General features: G+C 39.7%; 1 protein-coding gene across 1 annotated transcript; it reads left to right on the forward strand.

Annotated features, from left to right (window-relative positions):
- Positions 1-1,397: 1,397 nt before the first annotated feature.
- On the forward strand, positions 1,398-3,291 carry LOC142609824 (aldehyde oxidase GLOX). The gene has a single exon (XM_075781542.1). The coding sequence runs from the start codon at positions 1,489-1,491 to the stop codon at positions 3,112-3,114; it is 1,626 nt and encodes a 541-aa protein (XP_075637657.1). The 5' UTR covers positions 1,398-1,488; the 3' UTR covers positions 3,115-3,291.
- Positions 3,292-12,228: the final 8,937 nt, after the last annotated feature.

A 12,228-nucleotide genomic window follows, 5' to 3' on the forward strand; every position in this document is an offset into this window, starting at 1 on the left:
TGTGGCGTTAGCCAAACCGCCTTTGATGCTTAAGTCCGTAAGGGAGAAATATTCTAAATGGAAAATGAGTAGAGAGTGATTCTGTAAAGTATTTGTGTGTAATTGGCCATACCTTAGGTTTCTGTTATCTTTTCTTTTATAGTTGTATGCCTTATTAATGGGTAATGATGTGCTGCATTTATGCTCAACGGCTAGTGCGTTACAAAATCTTTGTTTGGAGGCCACAGCTCATTCTCTGACCGTTGGTCCGTCAGTTACGTTTTGTCATCAATGATCGTAATAAATGCGTAACGTCTTCTTTGAGTGAATGACGACCATAAATTTCTGGTTCATTAGTAGATCTATTATTTTATTGTAATATTTATATTATTTTATTGTGTTGAAAGCTAAAATAGATCCATTGCTGCTGGATGTTTTGTAAAGTGTGTAAGTAAAATAGATAAAGTAACTTTTTGTGGTGCCAAATAGCTAATAAAATAGAACCACTATTGTGGATGCTCTAAGGATATTCAAATATATAGTTAAACCCTAACTTGACCAATCTGATAATCGTGTAAAAACCCCTTGACCCGAACAAAACTCATTTATTAAGTGTGTTGACATAATAAAACCCATTTCAACTAGTTTAATATACAATCGAAAAAAAATAAAGCAAAAATCTTCTTTGTTTTGGGTAAAAGGATTATGACTTTAGGGTTAATTATTTTTAAAATTAAAATTTACGTTACATAAATATATTTTTATGAATTATGTCATTTTGATTTTTGAGTTAATTACAAAGTTAACTTGTATTTGAATTATTTTTTAATTGTGTTAATGCATGGCCACTTACTTTAACACGAATCTATTCGCACTAAACTAAACGCTAATCCGCAAACAAATGTGCGGTGTTGTATTCACATGACGCAGCAAACATGGCCACCCTTACTCATATCTTCACATGACGCAGCAAACATGGCCACCCTTAACAATTCAAAAATAGAACGGATTGACCAGACGTAGGATGAACCGACATCCATCACATGATGGTTCCATTTTTTTTTTTGCTAATCCACGGTGGCTCCACTTGTAGACACTAGAATGTTTCACTATCAGCTTTCGTCACCCACCTTCCACAGCCTACAAGCCCTACAATACGTGACACAATTGCCCTCGTTCCGGTCCCAACGTGTCACTACTCACTACACTTCTCCACTCTGGTGCAAAGTACACTCATACATTTATATATTATCTAGGTATATATGGCCTAGGCGTAAGGGGACCCCAATCCATCCTTTATAACCGTCACATTTTATTTTTAGATTTACGTAAGGTCCATCCTAATCTCACATTCACATCAACGGCCCACATTCACTCCCTTCTTTGTCCGCCGTCCCACCTCACAAATTCCATATCTCAATATCCTTTAAGTACAAGCTTCTCACTTCACTCCTCGCTCCTCACTCCTCAGTCCCCACTTTTCTCCTCACGCTGTCTGTTTACCACTCAATGGATTCTGTTTTATCACAATGCCTTCTCTTCTTCTTCTTCTTCTTCAGCATTACACTTACAACGACCACTAAGCTCGCACGTGCTCAACTACCCGGCACGTGGGAACTTGTGGTCGAGAACGCTGGCATAGCTTCCATGCACACAGCTGTCACACGCTTCAACACCGTGGTCCTTCTAGACCGAACCAACATCGGCCCCTCGCGCAAAATGCTCCCCAAGGGCCACTGCCGTTTCGACCGCAACGACGCCGTTTTGAAGCGAGACTGTTACGCCCACTCCGTCGTCCTCGACCTCCAAACCAACCAGATCCGACCGTTAATGATTTTGACCGACACGTGGTGCTCATCGGGCCAGTTTCTCCCAGACGGTACTCTGTTACAGACGGGTGGGGATTTGGACGGGTTGAGGAAGATCCGAAAGTTCGAACCGTGTGAACCCAATGGGCGCTGCAACTGGGTTGAGCTTGATGACGTGGAGCTAAACGATGGTCGGTGGTACGCTACGAATCAAATATTACCAGACGGGTCGGTGATTATTGTCGGTGGGAGAGCAGCGAATACGGTTGAATACTATCCGCCGAGAAAAAACGGTGCCGTTTCGTTCCCATTCCTTGCTGACGTGGAAGATAGTCAGATGGACAATCTGTACCCTTACGTCCATCTCCTCCCCAACGGTCACCTTTTCATCTTCGCTAACAACAAAGCAGTGTTGTATGACCACGAGACTAACAAGGTCGTGAAAAATTATCCACCGTTGGATGGGGGCCCACGTAACTATCCATCGGCTGGATCATCCGCCATGCTGGCACTTGATGGCGACTACTCAACGGCTGTGATTGTGGTCTGCGGTGGCGCACAATACGGTGCGTTTATTGAGAGGAGCACGGACACACCGGCGCACGGTAGCTGTGGGCGTATTGTTGCCACAGGACTCGACCCGGTTTGGGAAATGGAGGATATGGCATTCGGGCGGATTATGGGGGATATGGTTATGTTACCCACGGGTGAGGTGTTGATTATCAATGGAGCTCAAGCGGGTACTCAAGGGTTTGAGTTGGGTTCGAACCCGTGTTTGTACCCGCTTCTTTATCGACCCGATCAACCAGTCGGGTTACGGTTTATGACTTTGACTCCGGGTACTGTTCCCAGAATGTACCACTCAACTGCCAACCTGTTACCGGATGGACGGGTTTTGATTGCCGGAAGCAATCCGCATGTTCTTTACAGATTCAAAGCTGAGTTCCCGACCGAATTGCGAATTGAAGCGTTCTCGCCCGAGTACTTGTCGGCGGATCGGGCGAACATCCGACCCGTGATTGAGGGAATTCCTGAAACGATGCGTTACGGTGATGTGTTTGAAGTGTCTCTATCTGTTACATTACCTGTTGTGGGGATTGTGGAAGTGAATCTTGGAAGTGCGCCTTTCGCGACGCATTCATTTTCGCAAGGACAAAGGTTGGTTAAATTAGCCGTTAAAAGCGCCGTACCTGACGGTGATGGCCGTTATAAAGTGGGGTGTACGGCGCCGCCAAATGGGATGGTTGCTCCGCCAGGTTATTACATGGCATTTGCTGTCAATCAGGGCGTGCCAAGTGTTGCACGTTGGGTACAGCTGGTAGCATGATGATATAATTTCTTTAAAAAAAAAAAAATACTATATATATATTTAGTTTCATTTTTTTTTGTTTAATTTAAAAAATTTTCTTTTTATGAAAGTGCAATTGTAGTTTTCGCACTGGGAAATTGCAAATTTGTAACTGTTGATAAAGGAAGATGTTGACGAAGAAAACATTTGAAATGATTAATGGTTTTTTTGTTTGTGTGGTTATTTTTTTTTATATAAGATAGAAATATATTATAATTTAATTTAAGTTTATACATGTGACGCTTTTTTTTAAAGACTTGAAGTCCGATCCTTGTATTCACACTCACAAGTATAATGACAAGTTATTATTGTACTCTGTGAGTTTTTATGCCGTTATTATGGCTTAAAGTGTGCGTTGCTTTTTTACTTGGCTGATGCCATTGGTAAAAAGGTTGTGAAAGTATGGCTTTATGTTGAAAAAAATATGATTTTTAAAAGCTGTAGCAACTGAGTTAAGGATGATATCGAAGTGACGGATTCAACCGACTTTGATTCAAGGTAATGATGGCATATAAGCTTGTTGCTTGGGTTTTACAATCCTGAGGACATAGATAATAATTCGAAAATTGCTTTATTGAGATCAAGTTGATATCCCTGAAATAATCATTTGGATAGGAACAAAGCATGGTGAATTTACTGTCTCTAGTGCGTACAATATGGATGTTCAACATTGACAAAGTGCAACACGGGTTAAATCAATCAGTTGCTTCTTCTAGAAGTCGTGATCTTTTAATTTGGAGAATTCATTGGTCCGTGAAAATCCCTCAGAAAATGATATATTTTTTTTCTTCGAAGAGTTCTCAAATATTCCATTCCCACTATATGTATAATCTGTGAAATAAGAAAATCCCAGTAGACTGATTAAATCGGTTTGTAACAGCATCTCCCTTATCTAAATTTTGGTACGGTTTAGATAGTGAACAGTGATATTTAGTTTTTACCTACCAAATTTTTCAAATACACTTTTCAATAAATTCTTTATTATTTTCTCCATTTCAATTAAATATTATTTATTTATTCATTTATTATTTATTTATTTTTAACAACTACACATTTTTTAATATTTTTTTATTCAATACTTGATTATTATAATAGAAAAAATATTTAAAGTATGAATAGTAAAAGTTACGGTGTTCTTTATTTGTAGAGAAAAACGGTAGAAATTCTAATCTAAAGAATAGAGATGGAGAAGTTGTTGAAGTAAATTTTTAGGGTGTTTTTTCTTTAAAATTAGATTTAAAGAAGCCATTTTTTTTTTGGAAAGATGAAACCACGTTTGCTCTCTAGAGAGAAAGAAGCGGAGCTGGCCCGGAGTAACAAAAAGATCAAGGATATTCACCATGCTGAGTTCAACGGTGGATCCAGGGAAGGTTCTCCTTCTCTAGGCTTTCATAACACAGAGTTTTCTTCCGGGGGTTCTTTTAAAGACAAACTCGTGGGTGATTTACCAGGAGTGTACGTGGAAGCGTTTGAGTTCGAAAGTCTCATGGAGGAAGATGTGGAATCCGATTGTAAGAATGAGGAAGATGCCAATCAGAACCGGGTTGGTAGGGTGAATGTTAGGCTCTCTAAGGAAACGAAGCGGTGTATCAGAGGACCTTGGTCAAGAGCCATCATTGTCAAGCTTGTTGGGAGGTTGGTGGGTTTTGCTTACTTGAAATCCAGACTTAGTCAACTGTGGAGGCCATTGGCTAGAATGGACTACGTGGACCTTGGGTATGGCTTCTTTTTGGTCAGGTTTTTCTCTAGGGAAGACCTTGATGCAGTGCTCATGAAAGGCTTGTGGTTCATAGGAGACCATTTTCTCTCTATAAGGCCATGTGAGCCTTTCTTTAAGCCGTCGACGGCAAATGTCTCTCTCATTGCTATTTGGATCCGACTATGTGAGCTCCCCATTGAACTTTATGATGCTGAGGTGTTGAAACAAATTGGGGAATCTATCGGCAAGGTCTTGAGGATCGTCTCTCATACGGCCATGGAAGCTCGTGGTAAGTATGCAAGGTTATGTATTCAAATTGGTGTTAATAAACCTCTAGTTAGCACTATCTGCATTGGGCACTTCGAACATGCGGTGACTTATGAGGGAATCCATAGTCTGTGTTTTTCTTGTGGTAGGCTTGGTCATAAGGTTGTAGCGTGTCCATACACTATTAGAAAAGAAAAGGAGCCGTTAAGTCCGACAAAGGAAGTGGAAAAATCATGTTCTGACGTTTCACGAGAAAAGCATGTTGAGCAGCCAACTTCATCAGTGCAGGACATGGGTGAGCCAGTTGAGAAGGACAGTCATTACGGGTCGATGGTAGTGAGCAAGAAGATGTACGGAAGGAAGGGGACAAAGGCAGGTGGTAGTATGGACAGTACCAAAAAATCCACTTGGCATTCCTCTGTCCAACTTCCTCCAAGAAATCCGGAGTGGGTAAGCACGCCAACTAGGTCCTACGGGTAGCCAAATTTGGACACGTATGGGTGCCAAACCAAAGGATGGAGATTATCTTAGGGAGGGGTCCGAAGAGTGGGTTGGTAAAACAAATGTGGATGTAGGGGGTTTGAACTTGGGCCTTTCTCGCAACACAATGGGAAAAGCTATTTTTCAAGATGTTTTCTTAGCCCATAGGACTGGTACAAGCCCAAGCCCATCAAGTCAATGTCTTAAGCATTTGCGGTCCTCAGTGAAGGGCAAAAAAGCTGTTGCTAGAAACTCTTTAGCTAAGACTAAGTCTAGCACTGCCGACAACCTTCTCTCGAATATATTAGATGCAAATATCACCTCCTTCTACTCTGATCGCGCCTCTCATTCTAGCCGTGAGACTAATGAATCCTCTAGCTCCCCTTTTGAGTTCACGGCGTCGGCTACAACTGATTTGGAGCTCCACGGTGACAATGATAATGCCCATGTACCTGTGTTTTCTCCTTCAAGCATAGCTGACTTCAGTAAAGGTAACTTGGAAAAGTATGCGTGTACACCAATCAAGGTCGTTTCCTTACATTCTCCCACCATCCCAAAGAATGGAGATGAGAGGTTGGGAGCACACTCCATCCCCTGTTCTAGAGAGGGGCTAGACCATGAGGATGTGGATGATGTGTGTATGGAGTTGGAGGAAGGGGTTAGAGCTCCCCCCTCTGATTGAAATTTGCTCTTCTCTTCTTTTCCCCCCAGTCATGAATTTTTTAATTTGGAATTGTAGGGGAGCTCTAAAGCCTCCCTTTCAAAATTACATTCATAAGCTTACTCAGAAGTATGACCCAGCTATTTTTGCGATCATGAAGACGAAGTTGGGTGGTAACAGAGCAATTGAGGTTTTAGATAGATTGCACTTTGATGGGGCAATTCACACAGAAACAATCGGTCTTTTTGGTGGTCTTTGGTTATTGTGGAATACTGATAAAGTGTTGGTGGAGGAGTTAGCTAAAACAGAGCAGGAAATCCAAGTGAAGGTGCATGCCTCTAACTTTTCTTGGATTGTCTCTGCTATTTATGCTAGCCCTAGGAGTGAAGATAGGTGTATTTTATGGAATAACCTAACAAAAGTTGCAGAGCTTCACAACAAGCCATGGGTAATGGCTGGTGATTTTAATGAGCCTCTGATGTATGAAGATAAATTTGGAGGCAAGGGTGTTAGTGTTAACTAGTCTTTGGCTTTCAAAGACTGTCTTGATGGTTGCAATATGGTTGACATATGTTTCTCTGGCCCCAGATACACTTGGGCTAACAAGAGAGATTTCTTTAGAAAGAATTGACAGATTCTTTATGAATTCGGAGTGGTGTGTTTTGTATTCGGAAGCAAAAATTAACCACCTTCCCTGTTGCCACTTTGACCACTGCCTTGTGCTTTTGGAAGGCTTACCTACCAGAGTTCAGGCTCCTAACAAGCCATTTAGATTTCAGGAATTCTGGCTATCTGACTTGTCTTTCCCCAATATTGTTTCTAAGGCTTAGAGCAGAAATAGAAGTCTTATGGATTCTATAGAAAATTTCTCCATAGAGGCAACCTTATGGAATAGGAAGCATTTTGGCAATATTCATCACAAAAAAAGGAGAGTTCTGGCTTGTATTTATGGGGTCCAGAAAGCCCTATCAAATTTTCCAAGCTCCTCCTTAATCAATCTTGAAAATCAGTTGTAGCAGGAGCTTGATTCTATCCTTGACTAGGAGAGAGACCTTTGGATGTTGAAGTCTAGGATTAACTGGATGATCCAAGGAGACTGCAATACCTCTTTCTACCACGTGTCTGCTCTTGCTAGGAGGAAAAGAAATCACATAGCTTCGGTTATGGATGAAAGAGGGTTGTGGATCACAGATGGGAGAGAAGTGATGGAGCATTTTAGAAAGTGTTTTGTATCTTTATATACCACTTCCTTTGTGAAGGCAAAGAGGGTTCCAAGTCATGATGGTCACTGTCATGTGAAACTGGTGGAGGAAGTTCGACGCTTTTTGGATGACGTGGTTACCTTGGAGGAAATTAAGGGAGCTATCTGGTCTATGAAACCTTATAAATCCCCGAGTCCGGATGGGTTGCATGCTGGATTCTTCCAGTGGTTTTGGGTCATAGTGGGGGATTCGGTGAAAGAGGAAGTTATGAAAGTTTTCCGAGAAAGAAAGGTGCCCGAGAACCTGAATAAAACTCTCATTGTTTTTATTACCAAAATCCAAGGTCTGGAGTCTTTTGGGAATTACAGGCCTACTAGTCTTTGCAACACTATTTACAAGATCATTTCCAAAATTATTGTTGCGCGTATCAGACCCCACCGAACTTTGTATTGCCCTTCCAAACAACTTTTGTCCCAAGCAGAAAAGGTACTGACAATGTTATAATTGTTCAAGAATTAATTCATTCCATTGGGCGAGCTAAGGGAAGGAAAGGGTATATGGCTATCAAGATTGATCTAGAGAAGGCCTATGATAGGATTGAGTGGAGCTTTATTAGGGAAATGCTCTTCAAGTATAATTTTCTTGTCAAGCTTATAGATCTCGTTATGAGTTGCATTTCCTCGGTCTCAACTTCCCTCCTCTTTAATGGCGGCTACTTGGAATCCTTTTGCCCCTCTAGAGGTATCAGACAAGGGGACCCCCTATCGCCTTATCTTTTCATTCTTTGCATGGAATATTTAGGGCATTTAATTGAGGATAAGTGTGCCGCCAAGAAATGGAACCCAATGAAGTCTTCTAGGTATGGTCCTTCTTTTTCGCACCTCTTCTTTGAGAATGATTTGGTTTTATTTGCTGATGCGGATATGGAGAACTGTCTTGCTATCAATGAAGTTCTTCAGGAGTTCTGTTCTAAATTCGGGCAAAAGGTGAGCAAAGCTAAGTCTCATGTTTTCTTCTCCCCTAATGTGGAGCTTGATCAGAGAGATCAATTGTCAAACGTTCTTGGTTTTAGCTCTACCTCCAACTTAGGTAAGTATTTGGGTTTTCCTTTGAAGCACGCTAGGGTTCATAAACATGATTTTGATTTTGTGCTTGATAGAGTCAAGAAGAAGCTGGCGGGGTGGAAAGCTAAGTTACTCTCCATGGCTGGCTGTATGGTGCTCATTCATGCTTCTTCCTCCACCATTCCAACCTATGTCATGCAGCAAGCTTCTCTGCCAGAAAAAATCCTTAAGGGTATCGATAGGGTCAATAGGAACTTTTTGTGGGGATCTTCAGACCATGGTAGGAAAATGCATTGGGTCAATTGGGATGTTGTGACTAAGCCTAAGGAATTAGGAGGGCTTGGGCTGCAGTCGGCTAAAGCTAGGAATACAGCTCTCCTAGCCAAACTAAATTGGAGATTTCACACTGAGAATGATGCTCCTTGGGCCAAGGTTCTCAAATATAAATACTGTAATAGGCAAAGACTTAGCTCAAGGAATGAAGCTAGACTCCCAAGCTCAAGGAATGAAGCTAGACTCCCAAGCTCCCCTACTTGGAAAGGTATAAAGAAAGGAGAGATCATTTAAAAAAAAAAAAGGGATAAAGTGGATTCTGGGCCATGAGAGTAGTCTAAATTTCTGGTCGGATTGTTGGTCTAATCTTGGTTCCATCAGAGAGCTCATTCAGGGTCCTCTTCCTCAAGACTTGTCCAATCTCAAGCTTAAAGATGTGTTAGCTTTGGGAAGATGGGACTGGTCGATGATTCCTTTCAGCTTCCCTGTAAAGATTAGAGATGAAATTCAAGCAATCCCGATCCCCCTGTTTGCTAAGAACAATGATAAGTTGGCTTGGAAATTTTTGCCAAAAGGTAGTTTTGATATGGGAAGTGCCTATCGCCTTGCCACAAATCTGATGGAAGAAGAATCTTTTGCTGGTTCTTGGATATGGAAAATTCAAACCTTGCCTAGAATTCAAATTTTTATTTGGAGATGCATGCATAATAGTATTGCTGTCAAAGAGGTTTTAGCAAGGAGAGGAATTTCGCTTGATACAACCTATCCGATGTGTCACTCTGACTCAGAATCTCTCACTCATGCGCTTCGGGATTGTAGTCTAGTTAAACTAATATGGCAACAACTAGGCACTCACTATCTAAACTCATCCTTCTTCTCTCAAGGCATCAGAGATTGGTTGATATCTAACTCAAGCCTCAAGTCTTCTCAAAATGCAGGCGGTATTCCTTGGAACTTTCTTTTCCTTTTGCGGTTTGGTTGATTTGGAAACAGAGGAATCAAGCTATTTTTTCCAATAAGAGGGTCAATCCGAATCTAGTCAAAGTGATAATCATGCAAGCTACTGAATTCTTCCTTTGTGCTGCTAAACCAACTCGTAATAACCACATGGTGATCAAGCGAGTCAGATGGGAAAAACCAAAACCGAGCTGGTTTAAACTTAACACGGACGGGGCAACAAGTGGCTCGGTAAGCGCAGCTGGTGGTGGTGGATTGATAAGGGACGAGGATGGTAACTGGGTAATTGGTTTCTCTAGGAGAATTGGTAAAGCTGATAGTTTTGCTGCTGAAATCTAGGCGCTCCGAGATGGTCTTTAACTCTGCCATCAAATGAATGTTAGTGCAGTCATGATAGAGATGGATGCGAAGGCCCTGGTGGATGTGCTTAATAATTTTGCTCATTGCAACTCTGTGATTTCTCCCCTTCTGGATGATTGTAAGCTCTTAATTAGTCAATTCTCTCAGTTTTGTGTTAAGCATACTTACCGGGAAGCTAATAAGTGTGCGGATCGTCTAGCCAATCTAGGACTGTTTCAACCTTTGGATTTTATTGTATACTCTTATCACCCTTTGGAGTTGACCTCTCCGGTTGAGACAGACTCTATGGGTTCTTATTGTAACAAGCTCTGTCTTGTGCCTTCTTCTTTTTGCTAGTTTTAATGAAAATTTCCTTTAGACCAAAAAAAAAAAAAAAGATTTAAAGAAGCCATGACATGCTCTAAACAAAGTGAGCAAATTGTTGTTGTTCATGGCTTCATGCTCTATGGTTTTGTGATGTGGCAGATTTTGGTACCACAAAAATGCTCAACAACTTTGACATAACTACTGCCAGATTTGTGAATTAAAGAGATAATTCATAATTGCCCATCCCTGCATTTTCAACTGACCGTGTCGTTGTTAGAGGAGTTAATCTCGTCATTTATCTATACTGCTATTTTAGGGGCTTTCTCTATTTGGACCGGATTTTTTATCGTTCCAAAATACCCCTGCAGCCTATGTTTAAGTAGGGGCAAAATTTGGTAAAAATAACTCCCACTAAAATATTACCTACAAAATAAAACTACTTTCTAGTTGGTTTTTGAATTACTTTATCTACTTATAAATTATATTATAAAAAAAGTATTATTAAAAAATTAAAACAAACACACTCTCTCTTTCTCTCTCTCTCTCTCAGTCACTTATGCTCTCTCTCTTCATTGATCCAAGTCCGCCTCCAAACCCAACAAAGCTATTGGTAGGTTTTTTGTTTCTTCCACCAGCAATATTTTTTTTCTTATTCTTTTGTTGATTTCGGTTATTGGGTACTTTATTTTTGTCTTTATTTTCTCTTTGGATCATATCAATGTTTAACTATTTTATTGATCTGACAAACATCACAATTTCTTTGTTTCTTATCAAGTTTTCCAAATTTTATTAAATAATTTTCTAAAAGGTATTCAAAAGTTCTGTCCTTTACTCATGGCATGTGTTTTGGGGATTTCTCATCCCTCTTTCTTATTTTGTCTTTTATTTTGATTATTGTTATTGCATTGAAATATAATTGCATAATTTAGACATTATGCTAATCCGTGTTACATTTTTTTTTAGGTATCATAAATGCTTTTGTGTGTTTAAATAGAAGCAACAACATGAGAGAAAAATTTACGTGGTAATCCTAATGTGTAGTGTAGATGAAATACTCCTATAGATACAAAACCTGAACTTTATCAACTTTCTTTTCAAGAATGATGCACTCTTTCAATTGGCCTAGCAAATACTCACTATTTTTTTTTTTGAATAACTGGTTTCCCTTGCTCCTTAACCTCATCTCACATTTATTTTCTTTTTACTTAAATATATTTGTTTTGAATTTGAAAAAAAAAAACCTACTAAAAAGTAGAGATAAAACTTGAGGATAACATGCTAAAAATAATCTCTAACTCCCATGTAAAACACTGCCTACAAAATAGGACAACAGTCACGTTAGTTTTAAATCTCAACTTCTTCAATTTATTTCCTCCTCAATTCCTCTGAATTCTATATTCTTTTTCTCTACACCATCATCATCATTTTTTTTTAAAAAATTCAAAATCCTATAAAGAATAAAAACTTTACTTACAAAAATAAAAGTGCAGTTTTAATTGTTCTGGTTCAACATGTATGTCAATTTACATTGCTCTTTTCTATATTATTTTTATAAAGAAATCAACGGCTTTCTAATTATTTGGACTCCGGGTCTTCTTCATTTTCTTATTTCCTTATATCATCATTAAAAAAAAAAATTACCATACGTTTGTGGGTTAAAGCTTACTCATGGCTTTTCTTTCCTTTGATTACAATATTACAGTGATTTTCTTTGATTACAATATTACAGTAGAACACAAACTCTACAATTAGAACAAAAATTGTGCTATTTGGATAAGTATCAAATTGTGTTAAAGAAACACAAATTGTGCAATTTCTTAAAAA

The sequence above is a fragment of the Castanea sativa genome, chromosome 9 (assembly GCF_040712315.1).
Source record: "Castanea sativa cultivar Marrone di Chiusa Pesio chromosome 9, ASM4071231v1".
NCBI lineage: Eukaryota > Viridiplantae > Streptophyta > Magnoliopsida > Fagales > Fagaceae > Castanea > Castanea sativa.